The sequence below is a fragment of the Grus americana genome, chromosome 15, assembly GCF_028858705.1.
Source record: "Grus americana isolate bGruAme1 chromosome 15, bGruAme1.mat, whole genome shotgun sequence".
Lineage (NCBI taxonomy): Eukaryota > Metazoa > Chordata > Aves > Gruiformes > Gruidae > Grus > Grus americana.
In genome coordinates, this window is record NC_072866.1 from 5,709,755 (window position 1) to 5,731,948 (window position 22,194).

A 22,194-nucleotide genomic window follows, 5' to 3' on the forward strand; every position below is an offset into this window, starting at 1 on the left:
TTCCAGCACAAAGAAATATATAGACGGTATTTTCTGCTCTCCTTTCCCATCCTCCTCATCATGAAGTGTAACAGGAACTGATTGCACTTCAGTCTATAAAAAAGCTAGAATATGAGAACTGCTAATTTTCCTCTAAGTAAACTCTGAGTGTGAGAACTAGGAATTATAGAATCAGGAATTGGCAAACACAGGGCACTCAAAGTCTCTTACAGTAGATTTTATTTTGCACTACTTTTGGCAGGTGAACTGCAGAGATGGCTAATGAGAAAGGACGTGTGGAAATTCCTATGATAATGTATGAACCACATCGTGAACCCTACATGCAAGAACCCTCTGCACCAGAGTACTGCAGCCAAGAGGGTAAGCAGGCTTCATCAGGGGGGGTTTAGAAAGAGCACCCTATTTGTATGGCAAACATTGATAGTTGATTTCCAGGGCATTCCTGAGCTGGCTCATAAGGGGCCCAGCTTTCCCAGGACATGATGGATTTAGAAAGCGCCTCTGCCAGCATATAAAACCCAGGATTGGGGTAGGCAAGCTAGTATGAGCTCCTAACACAAACACCACTTAAAATGGCAAAAAATATTTTTGTTGGTTTAGTTAATAATTTTTCTAAGTACACGTGCTTTATTGGAAAAGGAATTGCAGTTGTATCTCTACAATAATTTCATATTCCTAATGAGCAAATGTTCAGCCAGCACACTGTGTACATGGATGGCATACGTCTTACTCAAACTGTAAGCTAGTTTTCCAGAGGACTGGCCTTTTCTCAAATGCTCCTGCTGCCCAGAGCTGCCCTCCCTAGACCAGTCAGTTGTGCAGCCAGGTTCTATAGGGACGAGCAATCCCTCCCCGCTGCTGTCTCATGGGGAAACATCATGACCGAAGTTCTGGTAATTCAGCTCAATGACTGTGAGCAGGCACCAACAGCTGCTGGTCGGCTGGGTTGGCTCTTCCTTCTGAAACGAGGCGTTGCTTTCACACCTACGCAGGTATCTCACAACACTCCTTTGTCTTCTGCCTGTTCGAGCCCACACTCATTGAAAGACACACTGAGATATCAGTGATTTTACCTTTGTTACCTTCCTGCTATTGAGGAAATTGCCATTCAACAGAAAAGACTGGTGCAGAAACCAGAATGGGAGATCAGAAGGTGATTAATAAGGCTAGATGTGTCAGTAATGGGCCTCTCAACTTATTTTCAGATCAGCTCTCTCTGTAAATATTTTTGTCTTCAAAGACCCCTCTGGCCTCTTTATAAACTCAGAAGAGCTTGTAAGAGTTGGGGAGAAAAAGGTGTCACTTGTGAGCTGCTCAACCAAGGGACAGGGACTCAGCACATCTAACGCTGAGTTGCAGCATCTTGTCCTTGCACAGGAAGTGGGTCCTTCACAAAAACACATCGAGTGATAACTCGCTTGTACTAAGCACATTCCTCTTCTAGATTGAAAGGAAATTCTTTACTTTTTTTTTTTTTACAAATTTGTTTTTCTACAAATAACCCCCCTTCAAAAAACAGTAAAAAAACCCAATGAAAAACTAAACACACCACCACTACTAAACCCAAATGCTACTGCAAATCTCCTTCATTTCTGGCAAGCCATTCAAGGAAACATTGCTAACATTTTTTCAACTTTGCTATTGTATTTTGTCTCACTCTGGAAAATTCCAGTTTTGCATCCCATTTTGTACCCCTCTGGGCTTATTCCCTCGTTGGACTCACATTGTTTCTGAAAGGCTCAACGGTGCAGGCTGGAATTCCACATCAGGGCTGCTCTGCTTGCGCGTGAGGGTTGCTCTGATGCTGTGTGGGCTTGACCAAACAGAACTTCCTGTAGGGACTGTCCTCCTGCTGCAGACCGGTCTGGTAGTTTGATGCCACATCCATGCCAGCTGGCTCTAAAGTTTTATACATTAATTCATTTTGAACATATTTATGAATGTACTTTTAAATACATTCATTTATTTCATGCTCAGGTAGGCTGACTGCATTCTTAGTTTGCAAGATTAGTAAGAGAAGTAAAAAAGCATGAGGTGTCTTAGTCATCAGCTTCCCTTCTCCCTTATCCTTATATTTAACTATTTTCTAGAGCAAAAGGTATGATGAAATTCCTTGGCTGGAAGCTGAAGGCAGATAAAATTCAAACTAAAAAAAAAGGCTCTAAATACTAATAGTAAGAGTAGTAATCACTGAAACTAGTTAGAGGCACTGTGGATCCTTTATCAATGGAGTCCTTAAATTAAGACCAAGTATTATTCCAATGGTATGCTGGAATAGATGCAGTTACTGCTTTTGTGTTGAAAAAACAGTTTGGTTACTCAGCTTCTGTTATATAGAAAGTGAGTCTAGCTAGGCACTGTGGGGTCTTTTGGCTTTAAAAACCCATGAACCAATCCAGTAGCATTTTTTCCCTGTCCTGTACTTTGCTGAGCCATGTCAGGTCTCCCCTGCGAGGCATCTTCCAGGCAGCCTCTCATCCAGTCTCCAGCCAGGGTTTCAGGAGGCACAAGCTGGATGCATTTTTATGTTTTGCTCTGTTTTTCTTTGCATAGGGGGTTATGAATATCCTTCTCCCCCACCTTACTCCTGTCGAGAAACAGCCACCCTTGATCAACCAGGTAAGTGCTGGGGGACTGTTTTTCTGACAACATTTGTGGTTGTATATGATAACAAAAGTGAAATGCTTTTAGTTTTAAAAAATCAACAGAGAAGATGGAGTTTTCTGACCCAATGACAAACCAAGAAGCTGAAAGATTTCTCTAGAAATGTTGGAAGATAAACTGAGAGACTCAGTCTCATTGTTCCAGCATTAGCCAATCTACAGAAGCATCCTTTTTTTTTTTTTAAACCAGCCAGGAGCTAGGACTTTCAGAAGAAATCATTATAAGTCCAGTTTATTTCATTGTTCCTGTTCTAGTCACCCTTATGGAAGTAGAGAAGCTCAAAGCAGACACTGAGGAAAGGCTTCAAAGAAGTCAAGTAACATCTCTTATAGGAGGGAAGGAGACACATTTTTAAAAACCCCTGAGACCAGGAGGCAATTAAACTCAGATATGCTATATCCTATCTATCTAACAGACAATATCTTCCCATTCCTGAAGTTTCGCTTCAGGCTACAATGTGGATGTACCCTAAACTTGTTTTAGGATGCTTAAAATGGTATTTTTTCACTGAAAACATTTCTGAAAAAATACCCTTCATGTACCCACAAGGGGCACACCCCTCAAGGAGCATGAGAGACTCAGGTCCAGACTGAAAAAACATGAGGGCAGCTACAGACTTTACTGGGACAGCACCAGCATCTGACTGATGATATCTGTATGTTAGAGTAACTACTTCAATGAATTTCTTGTAACTACTGAAAAGTTGATTGAGAAAGCTCCTCTATATCCTTCAAATCTCTTCTTCAGGGAGAACATGCATTTTCATATTATTTTAAATATCAGAAGATACATTCGCAGTGTCAGAGTACATCTGCCAGTGGGTGGTAGAGACTGCCTGACTATGGGGATTATCCCATAAACAATTCCCTGTATATGTCCTTATCCAAGTAAATACTGTCTGCTGGGCAAAGCAGCATATTGGGATACTGGAACAAGCAGTACAGTGGTTCTTATGAATATACTTGAAATCAGTAATAGTAACTAGGTGCCTCTAGATCGTTAAGAACATACATTCTCCAGTTAAGACTTTGTAACTTATAAAAAAACTTCCTGTGCTTCTAATTTTGCTGCTTTCTCATTTCCTCTTGAACTCAGTTTACTTGGTGTCTCAGCCTCCGATCATCGTAGCAGGAATCTTCTCGAGCAAACCAACACCCACAATATGCCCTTCCTGCCGCCAGCACATCACCACACAGGTCACCTACAGACTGGGCAGACTGTCTTACCTTCTGTGCACCACCATGTGTATGGTTGGGTAAGTTTTCATGTATACTTTGAAGATTCTTCATAGCAGAAGGTTAAAACAGAGTAATTGAAAAATAAAGTTCTAGCTAGTGCTTAGATAGACAGTTTGCCCTTCTCCTTGGAAAGAAGTCAGTTGGTCCGTACTAGATATGGTCATCATGGCTACAGGGGATGCAAACTTGCTAAATTTAACCAAATATGTTATTACTTTTCATAAGACAAGCAAAAATTAGTACAACATTGTCTACTTCCCTACCATAGTTTAGAATAAGGCTCAGAATCAGACTAATACATAAGATGTTAGCAGTGAAGACAATTATTTTTTTGGGAGATACTTTAAATATTAAGAGCCTTTGGAAAGAAGTGGATTCATGCAGTGAAAAGACAGACAAAATAAGGCAGAGATGTAGCCAGCAGAAATAAGAGTCAGTAAATCATTCCATACATGTCCATCTCCTCTTTGGCTGTAGATGCTGTTTTGGATGCTGCTTCGTACCTTTCTTCGTGAGGATCTTCAAGGACGCAGACCATTACTGCCCATGCTGCCAATTTCATATTTATAGATACAAAAGACTATAGAAACAAAGTTTATGCAACCAGATGATGTCAAGTCTCTGTTTCCTAACGACATAAGATTCTACATGTAAAACTACTGCTAGGAAACATATAGGAGTAGGCTTAGGTTCTGCAGCAGCTCCTTTGCTGGTGAGTCCATCTGGAGTATACCACGTGGTTGGACTGACTTTAAAACAAAAAGCCTTGAAGACTAATTTACAGTGTCACTTGAATTTATGCTCTATTTGAATCATTGTCCTGAGCTGTGAAATGACCAGCTAGTGAGTACTTCAGCACCACTCTTCTTCCTTTCAAATCTCCAACCCAGCTGGGGCACAGACTCTTCTGCACTTTTCAACCCACCAGTAACTGAGAGGTTTGGACATGCACATTTTAGAGAAGCACTTACCTTCTACGCACTGGAACTCACTGGTCGGGATTTCATTTCTCTCCGCTCTTCTTCGTACGGGACCTACCCCTGCGGGGCTGTGGGTGGTACAGTGTAGCTGATTATTTATTAATGAAACGCTAAGTTATGAGACTATCTTTACTGTGTTATATGTGAGGTAAGAAAATAAACCTGTTATTGTTAGCAATACTGGTAAAACATCTCTTGTCTGCCTTGCTTCCATAACCCATTGCATCCAGAGCAGAGATGCAGGTCAGACTGGGGCACCCCATTTACATTAACAAACTAAGCCAATGCCAAACATTTAAAGAAAAAAAAAAAAAAATCAGCAAGCACAGCTTGAAAAGAGTCACCAAACCCACAAGGCCCTTGTTTTACCTCTCTGCCTTCCCACCACAGTGCATTGGCTCCCAAACAAGGACTTAGTACTAGGCTTTACGCTTTACAGAGAACTGTTACAGTTCTCATCCAAAGTCACTTATCTTGTAAAGTCAAATCTCTGTAATTACTTGCCCAGAAGGTGTCTAGACCCTGCTCAACACTGACAGCAGCAGCAGCTGCTTGTTGAGAGATAAACAGAAGACTGTATTTCAATGTTTTAACATCATAACTATTTTCACAGGAATACCATAATTGTTGTGGGCAAGTGGGACGTGTGGCACGCAGCACTCAGGTCGCGCCCCTACCATTGTGTTTCATGACAACTGAGGTACCCTGCCCACGCTCTGAAGCATCTGTGCATACCATGTAGTTAAAAGAACTTTAAAACTCTTAGCCTGACATTAAGTTTCATCAAACTCTTTGTTTTAGTTATTTGGTCAATTTAACCCATAAAAAGACAACTCTGTCCCTAAATAGCTGTTTCCCAAGAGTGACTCCTGAATCCTGAAGCTCCTCTTAGGGCCAGGACTTGCCGTAGGAGAGGTTTGCCAGTTTTGTGTACCCCGTAGCTGCTGCCACAGGTACACACAAGGACCTTCCTCACTGAACACTAGTGGAGGACACCCCAAAGCCAGGCAGGCTCTACCGCTTGCACAGCCAGGGCCAGGCACTGCCGGATCTGGCCCGAGCTACTCTGGGCACAGACCCTGAGAGGAAACGTCCAACGGCAGCAAGCAGCCCAGAGCCGTTACTAGCTTTTCCTCTGAAGCACCGCACCATTCACCTGTGCCCTGTACCACAGGCTGTACACAAAATCCCGGCCCATCGACACCTCCGGTGGCGAACCGGACCAAAGCCCTCCCGGCCGCGGCGCCTTCTCCTCAGGCGGCTGAGGGAGAGAGACGCAGCGCCCGCCCCCTGGCGGGGCAGAGAGCGCGCTCCCCGCGAGACCGCCGGCGGGGCCGGGCCCTGCACCACGGCGGGAAGGAGCTCCGGGAACGGCACTGCCCGCTCTCCAGTCATCTTAAACCACCTGCAGCTCGTCTGTGCGGCTAAATAGCGTCTGTTTAGCTAGTGGCACATTTTAAAATGGCTTAGCTAAACCAGGGTGGACGTGTGCGTGGCTTTTTGCTTCAAGAAGTACAAGAACCGCAGCCTTTAGATTATAGAAACTCCAGTCTTTAGACTAAGATGTGAAAAAAGTGCACTTGGATCAATGCAAGTAAAAACTGTTCCACTATTTTCCAGGCAAATCAAACCAACGCAGAAGTAGCTCACATTTGTGCAGGAGCAGTAGGCTGACCTTTCAGCGTGGTCGACACCACAAACTGAAGATGGCATGTTGCCCGGCTGCATGCACAAGAGAACAGCAAAACCAAGAGATAGCGTTGAAGAGAACTGCTGCTAGTAGCCGAGCAGAAACTGGGTTTAGAGCAAGCACAGTGTGATTCAGCGTTCCACACATCTTCAGCTGTAAGACCCACCTTGATGCTGATCAGCATCCCTGAGCCAGAGGTGGGACCCCAGGGAACAAACCCTTCCCTGGCTTCCTCAGGACCTGAGCACAGCACGTGGCCAGAGGAAACAACCATCCATTACCTGGGTTTGCATTGTATTTCATACATTTAGAAACTCACAACCTCTACAAGGAGTACAGCCTTGGTAGTGCAGTTTCTCGAGTGAGGTGTTTCTATAAAGGAGCTTTTACGATGACTCCACGGCCCAGCAGGACGCCCAAAGCCAACACCTCCTGGCCCTCCCAACCCAGTGCTGCAGCGAAGGCAATTCCAAGAGCAGCAGTCCCAGTGTCCACCCGGTAACTCGGCATCCTCTGGTGGCTCAACCTGCTTTGACCGAATAGGAAATAAGACCACAATGATTAAATCCACAAGCGGTCATGTAGATGTCAGCCCAACAGGTTTTGTACTGTTTCACATGTGTTTTTTTTAAATGTTAAGATTTTTCTCCACTTTAAAATCTGGCTGTGAAACAGCGAGCTTTGCTGTTAAGTAGTGGTAAATAATGCATCAAGCTGGTAATGTTTAGGAAAAAAGGTGCAAAAACCAAAACCACATGAATATATACAAAGCAAAAATTACATATATGATTTAAGATGTGCAAGAGATACTTAACAGAAGTAGTTAGAACATTTTTACACCAACATTTGGAGGCATGATAGTTTACACAAGTACTTCATAAACAGTAAAGGCTTCCAGCTACAGCCTGGTGGTTGGCAAATGTAATTTCCTGCCGTGCTTGGTACACAGCTAACTTCAACTTCACCTGGGACAGAAATTAAGTTGAGCATGGATCAGAAGCCGGATTCAAGCCTATTACATGCGAATGTTTTCCCCTTTTTCTGACCCTAAAGACCAGGCTGGTTTAAAAGCGAACAATAAATGGCACCACACCGCTCACACCAAATACCTACATTCTCTGCCTCAATATCCAAATGCTTGTTTAGTTCCTCTGAGAAAAAACAAGGGTCCAAAACCTGGAAAATTGCCACAGAAATCAACATTTACCTTCTGGCCAGCTCTCCCTGCACTATGAATGTCATTCTTGACATACAATTTTGCAGAATTTTGCAAAATTTCTCTTTGATCTAACCAAAATCACCCCGACTTCCGAGCAACCCATTAGCTTTCATTCCCAATCTTTCCTAAAATGAACGGACAAGACACCAATCCAGTGTTTATCCTAGTCTATTTTATTTACAATATATACAGTTCCTACAGAAAATGATTTCTCACAAAGGATATTAAATAGCAAAACCACGGCATAGCTTAGATCTGGGCACTGACACCCGCAGCCAGCACAGAGCCCGCAGGACAGGCTGGTCCAAGCTCCAGTGGGATGCTGGGGCGAGATGCCGGTGTGCCAGCTCCGGAGGGGCAGCAGCTGAGGTAGATCCAGTACGTGGGAAGCAATGCACGCTCTGCACGTCCTGCGGTACGACATCGGCCCGATCCCTCTGACGCATCTTGTCCCGGGGTTGCTAAGCAAGCCTTCTTGTATAAAGGGTGTTTTTGTTGGCTGTCACTCTCTAGTCAGCAACTATGTCACTGGTGTGATTTGCTTAGATTTCACAGAATGCTTTGGACTCCTTTAGGACAAAAGGCACTATGTAAATCTACAGGAACAACGCTTGCTATTTTCATAGGGAGAATTCAGATGGGCCATTAACATCATGTTGCTCTGATCCTGTGTACCATGAAATTACATCCTTATTGCTTAACACTTATATTATCGTTAACTTAATTTAATGTGTTCACTGTCTATTATCCAGATAATTCCAAAATCTGAATTAAGAAATGGAAAGCATGGTAATTTTGAAGACTGTATTCTTTTCATTTTTTAGAATGAACTAAACAAACATACTGCACCTGAGAAAACCTCCTGTCCTCCTCTTCTCTTCATAGGTGTGTGTTTCCACATTTGAATAACAAGTTACTTGTGCTCAAAATAAAAAACTTCATAAAAAACTTCAGTTATTGAAAACTGCATATGGAATGCCTTAATGTATCGTCTTTTCAAAACTATTGTGGGAGTAACACAAATACTGAAGCATGTAAAAACTAGTCATCTAAAAAAATCAAAAGGCACCCAAAATTTACTTTGCTAGAGATATTTTCTTCTGAAATAGGAAGTATTGTGATTTCTTAAGATATTCCCTAAAAGCTGCCAACATCACATAAATTAATGTGAAAACTTAGCGACATTCAGATACAAGCTCAATATTATATCAGTCTACCGTAACATTAAATTCACAAAATATAATTAGTGCTTACTACTGCTGACCAGAGTCTCTGATTTTACAGAAATATTCTGAATACAAATCCTGACATTTACTGAAAGCCTGTAGAGACAGTCCAAGTACTAGTAAAATCACCACTTGGATGGTGGTGTAATTCTCACCAGTTCGGTGCAAATACAAACCAAAGCTTTATCCGCTTAAGGCATGCCATTTAAGCACTTCCCTCTACCTGTAACCTATGCACTCAGATGACAAAAACCCCCAAACAATTAGTTTGCCTTGACTGGAAATAAGAGACAGTTAGAAGCACTGCAAGATATAAATTAAGAAATCCAAACATACCTAAAGCTTGAGCGATCAATTCATTTTAAAGCTAAAAGAATGAAATAGATCTTAAAATTTAATTTAAAAATACCTGCTGGTGTTTTCAGTAATCACCAGAATCCATCTCAGAAAAAAGTATAAAGGCCATCACATGTACACAACCCTTACTAAATGTTTATTGACAGTCTGAGAAAGGGAAGCTTCTAAGCACTTTCTGTTTTGGTTATGAATACAGGGAACACATTACGGTGGGGATCTATTACTCTATTAAGAGAGCTTACCTTTCGAGACTCCAGATTTGACTTTACACCATTTATAACATTAGACTCAAGAATCTGGACCACAAAATTTTGTACAGGCAGGCAGAGTCAAGTATACCACAAAGACTCTACTACAAGCTTTACAAACAAACTAGTAAAATAATTTTTTGCATTTGTCTTATTTATACACGGCTCCTTCCTGGAAAACCTTTTATTTGTTAAGCTCAAATGTGACTAGTTAGGAGGTAAAAAAAACCAAAAACCAAAAAAACCCAAACCTCCAAAACAATTAAACAGAAAACCCCACAAATTTTCCTTAAAACAACCAATACGAGGGTTATACAACTGTGAACACTTAAGAAAAAAACCACACCTTTAGCAAAACCTCACAAATGAAAACATTTCCCAAAACTCTTATTTCCAAGGAGAGGAGAAATCTTCTTCAACGTCCATGTCATCACTCACCGAAGAAAAATTTTATAGAAAATTTTATTCAACATACAACATTTTCCAGCAAAAAAAGGCAATATACAGGAAGAGTTGTTGTACACTGCGGCTACAGAAACAAAATAAAATACTGGAAAAGAATGTAAAATTAAGTGTGAATTGCTGATTCTATCTTTACTGCACTCAAAACTAGACAAGCGGCTGGCATTAGCTCCAAAATAAAAGGAAGCAGTCTGGGGACTGAAATAAAACTACACACAATGAATATCAACATCAGTGAAATTCACTTGCAGACTCACCCAACAAAATTAACCTCCAAGTGTTAAATTGTACATGTTCATTCATTAAATATACAATTTCATTTTTCTTTTTTTCTTCTTTTTTTCTTTTTTTTCCTCCTTTTTTATACAAAGTCAACAGCTTACTAAACACTAGTGAGCATGCCCTCTGTGCTAAAAGGCTATTTCTTGTGTTTTCCCCATCTCTTCCCATGTTAACTAAATTAATGATATTTATAATCCTTTCACTTGCTTTTGCCAACTTTTGAGTGTCATTCTATTTGCCAGAAGATGGCATAATAAATTGCAACAATGGTTGAAAATTTAATAAAAAGACCCAAATATCTCTTTTTAGGACTCAGGGCATCCATTTGGCAAAACAGGATGCAAAGTAGTGACTAAATTAAATGAAAACTAGTTTATTAAAAAAGATTCTATGTAGCTGGAGGAGACAAAAATCCCGAATAAGTGCCAACAATGTACACAATGAAGTAGAGATTGCTATTTATTGATGATGTGAGGTTTTTTGCATTTACAAATGCACAAAAATGTCATTTAAAGTATAACTGAAGGAAATAAATCTGATGTGAGTCTAAACATAAGACTTACTAGCTGCAGTGATGGTGAACACCACACCGGGAAGGGCAGCCAGCCAGCTTATGCCATCTATAAACGTACTACAGACAAATATTTTGCCAATGTCAACTGTTCTACTAAACTCTTCCCTCATTATGCTGACAATTGCCTTGCATTACGTTTACCATAAAATAACTCTCATTGGCATCCAAGCTTTATAAAAACACCTTCATTTTGCTCAAAAAGGGCAGTCAATAGATACAGAGAAGCCAAACTGAACAGCCTCAACAAAATAAAATTAACATCAGCAGCAAATCCTCTTGCTGAAGACTTCAGATATAGTGCACGTGTACCAAAGTTCTACAGTTGTTAAAAAGGTGCACACACACACTTATTTTTGTCCCTTGCCTTGACAATCTGGTTAAGTAAGTCAGTTATGGATTTTAATAGCTTTTTCAAGGTAAGTGTAGCGACTTCTCTTTGGGGCTTTATTGAAATGGTCAAGCCCTAGCCATGGCCTTGGATGAGACATGTTGCCTAGAAAAGAAAAGAGAGAAAAAAAAATAATGAAGTATTAAGACTACATCGGAAAGTTTCCTTTACACAAACTACTCCTGCGTGCCCTATTCACAGTTTGCTAGGAATCGCGGGGTACGGCAGAGGACTGCAGAACAGTCCTGCAGTCCACAGCCAACAGGGCGGCTTTCCTGACCGCTGCTTTCCTTCCAATAATACATTTTACAGCTGCTCCTGGATCAGGTACCTGCTTTTTCTCCTCTTCAGTCATTTATAGGAGTTTACAGCAGTGAAGTGTGTGCTAAAGCAAGAAAACTAATTATAATTTACAGCCACAGACACATCAAAGTACCAGCTTTCACCAAAGCGCTGAGGCTGTTTGAAACAGGAAGGCATCCATCATCTACATATTACAACCTATAGTATTTGCAATATTGTAAGTTATGCCTGCTGTATTAAGTTATTTTTATCACCTGGTTTAACATTTAGGGACATTTGTTAAATTCATGTAAAATGCAAATAATCAGTTAATTAAGAAATCATGTAACTGACCTCTTTATTTCTGAGGAAAAAAATGTAGTCATATTTAGATTGTAAATAAAACAGATTTTTCCACTTGTTCAACCCAATATGGTTTTAGCCACCACTAGTTTTCATGAAAAGCCACAGTCCACATACATCTTGCAAATGGGAGAAATTCTCTTTTATGATGTCCTCTATGCAGAGCATCAAATGTTCTTTGAAGTAAAATGATAAAGGCAGAAACTGAATAGCCCCCCAGCAGGAAAAGCACACTCCTACATTCAAAGCCATCAACTGCAACCATGAAAACGTAGAACACTTGACCTTTTTGTTTGCCTGCATCTGCATTTTTAGATATATTTTCTTCAATCAAAATTATTTGTCTTTTTGTTTGACATAATGGTTAATGTCAAATACAGAAGAGAACTGCCAATCTTGCTGAGATTACTTTAATGTCTTTTAAAGAAAGAAATGAAGTCCTACGCCATTAGTGCCAGCACAATCACTACCGGAGTTCATCTTTGTAAAAGCAGAGGTTCACTATCGACATCAGCTACATCAATCAAATTAGAAAATGCCAAAGCTTTGGTTCAATCAGTCCAGCATGTGTTAAAATCTGGAAATACTACTTAGATAAGAAGGCATTAGAGCATCATGTTATCACCCCATAGGAGAATTTCAGGGGGGAATGAATTCTATCGGAGTGTATTATACCAAAGGGGCAACTTCCCGTGAACTTTCAAATTAAAACCCTTTAATCTCACATTCCCTACAACTCCTACAAACAGTTCAAGTTCTCCCTTTTCCAATTTCTGCCATGTTCTGTACTTTTGACCCAGTTACCTGGTTAGTCTTTCACATTGTTTTGGCAATACTGGCTCTGCTTTGCTCAGAAAGTCCGACAGTTCGTTTCAGACTATTGCCTTCCCCTTCCTGCCCCCAGAAAGATGAGTCACAGAATAAAATCAGGACTCTGCCTGTTCTGAACACACAAGAGAGAGTTCATCTGTCCATGGAGAAACATCCACCTCCGAATTTGTCATCCAGAGACCCCTCACAACTAAGTGCAGAGGAAGTCCCTCAAGTGACAAGCTTCTCTACTCACGGATGACTTGTGCAGATGCAGTTTTGTTAAGTTTTGATAAGTCCCCTCATATTCACAGCCATAAACCTGGCTGTGTAACATACCAAAATGAGAGGACTTTTTGCTAGGTTCCTGCAAAGTACTCAATTATAGTATAGGTCTAACACTCTGTGGGTTTCGAAATACTTGTCAGTTACAGGTTGTTTTGTTGGTTGGTTTTTCTTTTTGTGGGGTTTGTTTTTTTCAACTGTTACATAAATCCAGAACACTGCTTGAAAAAGTCAGAGAAAGTTTGGCCCTAGCACAACCTGTCAACAAAAACCAGAGCTCATAATTGTCAGAAAAATAGAATAGCAGAGAGCAAGTTGCCCTCAATCTCGTTTCTACCAGACAGAGCAGCTCACAAAAAGGAACCCTCAGCTAAGCTAGGGGAAAAAAGTGCTGATGAAATCAAGGCTTTCAAAAGAGCCCTGACTGCAGATTCAAAGGTGCCATTCCCAACTGAAACTCTCAAAAGATGACTGCGGTGGCACACCTGAAGGATTAACCTGGTTTCTTCTATGTGTAAATTCCTCAGAGAATAGAGCGTTAAGTATCAGTCAAGTGAACAAGATAGTAGACCATCCACAGACAAACTCAGAACAGAGCTGCATATGTAGCTTGGTGAATCATCTCTTAGGAAATCTAAACAGCATCCTATTCACATATGTAATATTGTTAGATTCTTCAGATTCGCTGCATATATCTAGAACAAACAATGAGTATCTTCAATGAATATGAAAATTCGAATACCTCTTTGCAGCACACTTAGAAGAAGAATGTCATGAGAATGCACCTTAATATTTTTTAAGAGTAACATGAGCACGTACCCCAATAACAACGTGAGAATAAAACGTACAAGGGAGCAGATGGACAATACAGATAAGGTGCAACTGACCTTGTAACTCTTCTGTAAAGTCTGTTATACTGATATTTGACCCATTTGGTCCCTCAAATGCAAACTTTTAACTCACAAGGAAATAGATTATTTATTTATATGTCTCTCAAATACATATTCTCAGACTAACATATATACACTTAACAGTGTTAAGTGTGTACACAAGCATATATAAATACTTGCTTAGTTACTACACATAACATATTTCATGTATCCTTCTACATCCTGAGTTGAGGATAATCACATACAACAACTGGCAGAGCAACTTCAGCAGGCCAAAAGAATAGTCAGGTTGTCTAAGAACTCACCAGGTTGGGGCTCAAAATCTTTCAAGTTCACTTCATACTCATCTTCATTGAGATATTGGTGTCGGCCCATCATTACAATTGCAAATTTAAACTATGAAAAGGAAAAAAAAACCCAAACAAATTGGTGAGATACTGCATTAAAATAAAGCCTTCAAGTCTAATTTCATAGTCTAACTTGTAGCTGGTTTTAAGTAGTATTCTTCAGGGGTTGGTAAATGCCAATCCTGTTCAGCAAGTCCAGCAATAATAGTCCAGTAAAACAGTTAGGGGGCTGGAGCCCAAGAAGCTACGAGAAATGGATTTGTTTAGCCCAGAGAAGAAAAGGCTAACAGGGGCATCTAGTCTTCCACAGACTGAAGGGTGTTACACAGAAGCGGATTCTTCTCAAAGAGCTGCACAGCAAAAGGACAAGAGGCAATCATCACAAGTTGCAAAATGAAAAATCCTGATTATAACTAAGAAAAAAAGAAAAGTCTTCACAATGACAGTGGTAATGCTCTAAAATAGTGTCCAGAACATGGCAGAATTCCCATCCTTGGGAGTTTTCAAATTGCAACTAGGTAAAACCCTCAGCAATCTGACTTCAAGCTAGTTCTGCTCTGAGCAGGAACCTGAAGTGGGTGGCCTCTAGAGGTCCTGCACATCTAAACTTTTCTAGGTTACTTTAATGCTTTGCCGAGTATCTCTTTTGATGCAGGGTAGAAATACTACTCCTACATGTTCTACCTAATTATTCTCAGAGAAAGTGTTATTTAAGTCCAGCAACTGTCCTATTGATCAAAATCTACACTTATCCCACATCTGTGGTGTTCCAGCTTCTTAAAATAAACTCATTTAGGGTCCACAATCAGCAATAAAAACTCTCCCAACTTGCCATTACCTTTTCAAACTCTTTTTCCTGTATGTCCAGCATTGTCTGAATCCGCTTCATAACCTCTCTGAAGTGTTCACCCTAATAATTACAACAAGATTTTTAATGTTAAAAAAATATATAGGAAAAAAGGGATGTTGTTAATATTTCCTGCTTCAAGCTTCATTGAAATACATTGCCTTAATCTCTCAGTTATTTACAAAATTACACAAGTGTCAACATCATCCACTACAATACGGAATAACAACATACAACTCACTACAAATTCAGTAACTTTCAGTCTTATTGATTCATCGTTATGCAAACTGTCCCATAAATTGACCAAGCACTGCTAGTGATATGTGCAAGTCAGGTTAAAGTTAAGACACAAAGTCAGAAAATGAGCAGCAAACCAGGAATTTAGGAAAAGAATTTTACAAATCCTTTCTAAGCATGTTATTTTTAAAAAGCTCTATGCCTGTGATGCTCCCCCTCAATTACTAACTTTTTGTAGTATGTTTCTGCATGCTGTGTATGTAAACAGCCCAAAAAAGTGATGGATACCATCAACTTAAAGATCAATAAGATAAATCAAGCCTCACAGACAGGGAAATACAGTGCAAATGGTTTCCATCAGAATTCAACACACAGGTTTTACTCTACATTGATCAAAAATATGGAAATATGGTAAAATTATATGGGACATATTTCTTATTTGAAAACTTTTAGAAAAGTATGTAATTTTCATACAAACTAACATACATGAACCAGAAAAAAAATCAGAAGCAAATTGCTAACTGCCCCCAGAAACACACTTTGCTATTAAAAGAAGTAGTGCGACATTCAGCTGGAGCAGCACCACATAAAAAATTAAGAATTTAAATTAAGCATTCAAAATTAGCTTTCACTCTTGTATTAACTTCCAGTCCTAGAAGATAAAGCACATCAAGTTACACAAGTTATGAAATGCAAAGTCATCTTAGAAAATGTTGAAGAAAGCAATCTCATTTTTCAGAATTGCCTGTCTCAATAAGAAGCCAAGCAACCACGACCTAGCCACTTTTGCCACCCAGTTTGCATCGCGATTACTAAAGTGGTATTAGAAATAGGATTCGAGGGTTGTTGGGGAGATCTGTGAGGGACTGGGGGAAGGGTAGTATTGCTTTGGTAGCATTTCAGGTTCTTGGCTGATGCCGAATGCCTACTTTCTAGATATTGTGCAGGCTCACTGAAACACTAAATGATCTGTATATGTGAAAGAGAACTGAGATGGTAAATGATTTAACCATAAAAAGGCATGTATGGGGCAGAACCTTTTACACAGGAGTAGTATTTTCCTAGACACTTTTTATACTAGTCGATTTCTTTGACAGTACTTTAAGAAAAACATCATCAATATAATCCCAAGGCAAGAAAAAGGGAGGCATACTGTACCTGGTGTATCCTCAGCAAGAATGGAATTCCAAATGTCCCAAAAACCTCTTTGTGGAAATGTGCCACTGTGATTAGCATCTCATTTTCTTTATCTATATCTACCTGGTCCAGAGGAATTTCCTAGATCCAGACATAAAATTATGACTGCAATCAGCTAAAACTTCCCCAAAAAGTAACTAAGCAACTAAAAGCATAATTGATGTACTGATACTGACGTAAAACAAGTCTATTTATAAACAATTAAAAGAACCATGCTGTTTGATAGAGTCTTTTTACAAGAGTCGCTCACCCCTCCCATGACAGCATTTCAACTTCCCCTACTCAGTAAATACTCTTGTGGTTTCCCCAAATGGCTTTCTTGACATTAAATCTTCTATCAGCTGTAGTAGTAGCTGATAGCAATATTACAGACCTCTTGTCATCTCCTCATTGCAGTTTACATTAGAAACTTTTTTTAAAAAAAATATATCTGATCTTTGAGGCAAGTTAACAGATTTGAATGATGAAACATTTTGATACTTACCATGTAATTTTTCTAAGTGTGGCTCGAGAAGATCAAACTTAACAGAAAAGGCAATAAAGTATTCTAGAATATTTAAGTTTAGAGTATGAAAGTGGGTTCAAAGCATAAACATATATATCATAAGTCCTCAAATAAACCTTGGAATTATTGCTAAAGCAGTAAGTGCCCTATGGACAAGCCCTTGCCAAGTCTTCATGTACTGCTATAATAAGCATACATAAAGAATTAGAGAATGAAATTATTATAGGGAAGCAGATGGAACAAGGGAAAAATTTTAGAATTATCTTTAAAAATACACATATATTATCATGTAATCTAGCTTCTTGCAAGTATCACAGTATTTGAAAATCAGAATCCAGAAAAAGAGAATTACCACTTGAGAGAGTTTGACTCTCAAAGTCAAGTTTTAAAGTTTCTATAAGAAAGTAATATTTACCTCTATTCGAAACGTTCGACTTGTTGCAGGTGACAAACACTCTAACAGCTCATCTTCCTGATGGACACCAATTATTTTGTAACTTACAATTTCTAGCAGCCTTAAAAATAAACAAACAGGAAAAGCATTTTAAAAAAAATTAAATAAAAAAAATTAAATAAATTAGTGCAGTATTTCTCTTGCAAACCTTGAGAAGTATTTAGCGTAGTCAGGATGTAAACAGATGCTACTGCTATACTTGTAAAACTTAATTTTTTACTAAAGATGAATTTAAAGCTGTAAAGTTACAAGAGGTTAAACTACTCCTGGCTCATAGCAAAAAAAGCCAGTACATGCAATTACAAGACAAAGAGTTTTAATTTAAATTATTTTTAAACTCTTTAAATGACCTCACTTAACTCCTGAAAAGTGAACAGCATGAAATTCTTGAATTGGAAACAATTATTAAATTGTGAGTTAACAAATACAATTGATGAAACTTATGCATCTCAAGGTTCTAACTTGTAAATAATATAAAATTTATTTTCTTAGTTAATAAGAACTTTTTTAACAATGTGAATCTAGAAGCCTTTTACTTTTAACATAGTATCAGACACTTGATTTGATAATAATGGTTTCCACAGCATTTTAAATTCTACAGATACTTTTCTGCATAAAATCCACATGATCACATAAAAGAAATAAAAATCCTCCAGTTTTACCTTAATTTCCCTGAACCTTTTTCAGAGAGTTCTACAACTTTTTTACATTCTTCTAACAGGTCCCGCACACAGCCATGCTTATCTGGATATACTGTTATTTCCTACGGAATATGAAACAGAAAAATCGTTAGAAAATCTAAAAATGTAAATCATATTAAAGCACAGAATACACTGGATTCTTCTCTTCATCAAAAATTCATCTTTAAAAGATAACATAAGTGTTCACTTTAGTGAATGTCATCTTCAAAATTTTTGTTAACAACTGATACATTTTTTAAAATTTATTTTTCATGGGGTTTTTTTTTGTTTTGTTTGTTTGGTTTTGGGTTTTTACATAAGGTAAAACTTTGTTCTAATTCTGGGTTATTCAGGGACAACAGAGTGTGTGAAATGCATCATAATCACAGCCATACCAGCTTTGACATAGAAATGAGAGCAAGTGTGTAACAGCCAGCCTCACTCACCTCTTCCCTAAACTGGCTATTTAGCCATATGCATTTAAAACTTCTTCTGTTTTCAAAATCAGTTATTTTCATTTTGAGCTTAAGGAAGAAAAGAAAAACACTTTAGGCATACTTTGTACAGGGCAGAATTATTTTTTTTTAATTCACACCAATAAAAACAAAAGACTCTTACCTGTTGATAGTAAAGTTTTTTAGGTTGCCTAGGCTTGAAGAACTGCAGAAGATCTCTTAAAGTACCTTCATAATTATGTCTAAGAGGATTACCAGGGCCATCCCTATAACTACAGAAGGAAAAAGAAAAACACAAATATCTCTTTACAATCCATCACCACTCTCAGTAAATCAAGTACCAAGTACATTTTTGTTCCTGGCTTCCAGTTTCACATAATTGCTAGCACAGCCTAAGCAGCATTATAGTCAGTGCTTTAGTGATTTTTTTTTTTTTAAAAACAGGTGAGAATATGGGAACAGAAATACCATTCACTGTGCGTGTTAACTCCCTTGGATGTTTACAAGCTCACCTTTAATACTGCAGGGTGGCAGACCTACATTCCTCTGAAACTACTGGTATAGCAGCACACGCTTTAGATTGTGAAAGGTTAATTTTTGGAGCCATATGACACAGCAAATTCCAGAGTGACCACAGCACTGTAAACTATAAAGAGCTATTCAAATTACGACAGTCTCATTGATGATGAAGAGAGATACCTACAGGTTGATAAAAAGCAATCTACATTTACATGAATACAAAAAAATTATGCGATTTGCGTGTGCGTTATTCCTGCAGTATATATATACAACTAGTAATATGCTGTTTTCTGCTATAGCTTTATACAGATTCAAATCCAGTTTTACACAACTGTGCCTGAGAACACCACTTTAACCAGAAATGCCCCTTTTAGCAGCTGTGAACTTTAGATCGTCATCTTCATAAAACCTCATTTGCAGACTTTGAGGAAGGAGAGGGAAAATCAGTGAATTAACTCCCGCATTTAAACCTGTAAAATTAGCAAAAATCCTGCTTTTATATGCACTTCTTTCTGCTCTCCTCCCTTCTAGAAATCTGCATTCACTGAAACAGCACTTGTTTTAGCTTAATAATCTGTCCCATACAGTAAGGCTTTGAAGTAATTAATGATTTCAGAAATGTAAACAGTGATCCTTTAACACACATCTTTTTCATGACATTTACTAGAACTTTTCTAAAATGTGCAATTCTTTGAGGCTCCAGAGCCACCCATTGCAATACTTAAAATTGCCAATGCAACTTGCTGTGCATGGCAGAAGGCTAACATTTTACTGGTAAAGAGTTAGTTTACAACCTAGAAAAAGGTACACAGTAACTGCTACCTATCTATATTTGGGCTAAATATTTTAAATAATAGACACAGAATGCTAAGGAAATTCATCTTACCCTTGGGACTTGAAAAACTGTAATAGCATTGGATCCGTATTAAGTCTTTGCGCAACTGTCTTTGCAACCTGCAAATAAATTTTTTGTAAATTCCGAATTATTTCAGACAGTTATGACATTGCTCTACAATAACAGTCATTCATTACAGGTCAAGAACATTATGCTAATGAAATTCTGAGAGGGACTCACTATGTCTACTTCCCCAAGGCAAAATAAACTAGTATCTTTAGTTTCTCAACAGTTGACACAGAATAAGATACACTAGGAAAAAAATGAGGAAACTGTTTTATTACAATAAATCACTGTCACTAAAAGGTCACAAAATCCACAACAATAGCTCTACTCCTCTTTTGGTTTGTTTGACTGTTTTTGTTGTTGGGGTTTTTTTTACAGTATTATTGGGGATATAAGTAAGATGTGCTCTTTGAAAATTCCCACTGTTCTTTAGTTCACTCCAAGGAAGTTAGCTTGCTGGGTAATATCACCACATTATTCCCATCAGTATATTTCATGTCACCGCCTCACAAAGAGCAGAGGGATCCTCCGTCTATTTTCCCCTTACCAAAACAAGCTAAACTTAACTTAAACTTCAAGTAAAAATGAAATGAGAGAAAGTGAGTTGCTGAAAAGCAGACAATGAGAACCGAGCAGCAAAAGTCATCCCTGACTGCCGCTGTATAAGCAGGTGCTCAAAGTTCCTGCCTTTGGTGACAGAAAATAAACTTGTCTGGTTTTAAGTGGTGTTTCTGACACTGACAAAAGCAACTGCAGGAGAACTGCAGGGAGCCAAATCTACTCAGGCTCTTAATAAATCACACCAACTTTAAGTTTTTTTTAAAGTTTCATTGTCCAGTTTTCCTCTTCTAAACACCCCCTGGTCATCCTTTATGAACAGGTTTGACCTGTTAGTGCCACTGAGCATTAAACAGCATTGTGTGAAGAAAGCAATACATTTGGTCTACAAAATTAATATTGGTGGTGATATTACAAGCAGAATTTAGGTATCACTAGATTCCCACAGTATTTTTCTTTTAACAGCTAAATAAGTTGAGCAAGTTTTACATGTCACTTCGAAAGCAAATGCATAATTTCATTAGAATATCATTTCCCTGACAGAGCAGAATGGCATATCAAGAAAGAATCCTATTGTCAAATAACTCATTACTAATAAAACTGGGTTTTTTTAAAGAGTATTTTCTTCTCACAAGCATTAGTGGATTCCTTAAGTTTTTCATTACTACAATGCAAAAAGTGTGCAAGAACAGATCTACTCTTCTCTAAAAATATGCATGATGTGCTTCAGAACTAATGCAAAAGTTACTTTCAGAACAAGGAAACAAAGCAGAGAAACAAATAGGACACGTGCCTGAAAGTAATTCATCCTATTGGATAAGGTAACAACAAAGCCTGGGTCATTTGGGATGGTTTTATCACAGAAAATTACATCCACACGATGATAGAGGTCTCGGAAGTATTCTTTAGCTGTTGGTAGTTCACTGTTATCATTTTCTGGGTCATCCCTACAAGAGTAAACAAATGATAATACCGTTACATATCACATTGTTACACACAAGCAGTTAGGGCTTTTAAAAACATGTTCTACAGTAAGTCAGCAACAGTTGTGAGATACAGAAATAAAGTTTAGAAACCTTTTTAGAGAGCCACCACTCGTACACAGTAGAACTAATACAGTCAGTAGTGACCCACACCCCTGAGTATTTCTGCGCGTTGCAAGGGCAAACACACTCGCACGCTGTGCTCGCTCATTTGGCAATCTGGCAATGCTCTGATTCCAGTCGTTTTGCAGCAGCGTTCTAGCAGTAGTTGTCCCTCCCTCCCACCCTAGCACATTACTACATGTCTGTATTAACACTGCTGCAGCTTTCCATACACTCCTGTATTAACTGCTTTGCACAGAGGCCAGAGGTACAACAGCACTCCTTGAACCACAGAAACAAAACAGTGGGCACAGACGCTGGTTTGGGTCACTACTGACGGGTATCCCTATCTTCTCGGCAGAGAAATAGCACCAGGGTACAAGCTGTGCACTTACCCAGGAGTCAGCAGCCAGCCAAAGGTGCATAACACAACTGGGTCAACAGGGAATGC

The 22,194-nt window shown here is 38.9% G+C and overlaps 2 protein-coding genes across 4 annotated transcripts in view; one reads left to right on the plus strand and one right to left on the minus strand.

The window, feature by feature from the left end:
• The first annotated feature begins 254 nt into the window (after positions 1-254).
• On the plus strand, positions 255-4,488 carry LITAFD (LITAF domain containing). Its single transcript, XM_054842706.1, has 4 exons — positions 255-360; positions 2,554-2,619; positions 3,760-3,919; positions 4,380-4,488. Exons 1-4 carry the CDS (start codon positions 255-257, stop codon positions 4,486-4,488), a joined length of 441 nt encoding a protein of 146 aa, XP_054698681.1.
• Positions 4,489-7,943: 3,455 nt separating this feature from the next.
• The window catches only part of USP7 (ubiquitin specific peptidase 7), a 73,554-nt gene continuing 59,303 nt past the window's right edge, over positions 7,944-22,194 (minus strand). For all 3 annotated transcript variants that reach the window (XM_054842684.1, XM_054842687.1, XM_054842686.1), the window contains exons 22-31: positions 21,452-21,605; positions 20,086-20,153; positions 18,844-18,952; positions 18,672-18,749; positions 18,208-18,308; positions 17,507-17,606; positions 16,548-16,667; positions 15,144-15,215; positions 14,264-14,354; positions 7,944-11,433 (exon numbers count right to left, since the gene is read on the minus strand). In XM_054842684.1, coding sequence (XP_054698659.1) covers positions 11,327-11,433; positions 14,264-14,354; positions 15,144-15,215; positions 16,548-16,667; positions 17,507-17,606; positions 18,208-18,308; positions 18,672-18,749; positions 18,844-18,952; positions 20,086-20,153; positions 21,452-21,605 — 1,000 coding nt within the window. In that variant the 3' untranslated portion in view covers positions 7,944-11,326. The remainder of the gene's footprint in view (positions 11,434-14,263; positions 14,355-15,143; positions 15,216-16,547; positions 16,668-17,506; positions 17,607-18,207; positions 18,309-18,671; positions 18,750-18,843; positions 18,953-20,085; positions 20,154-21,451; positions 21,606-22,194) is intronic.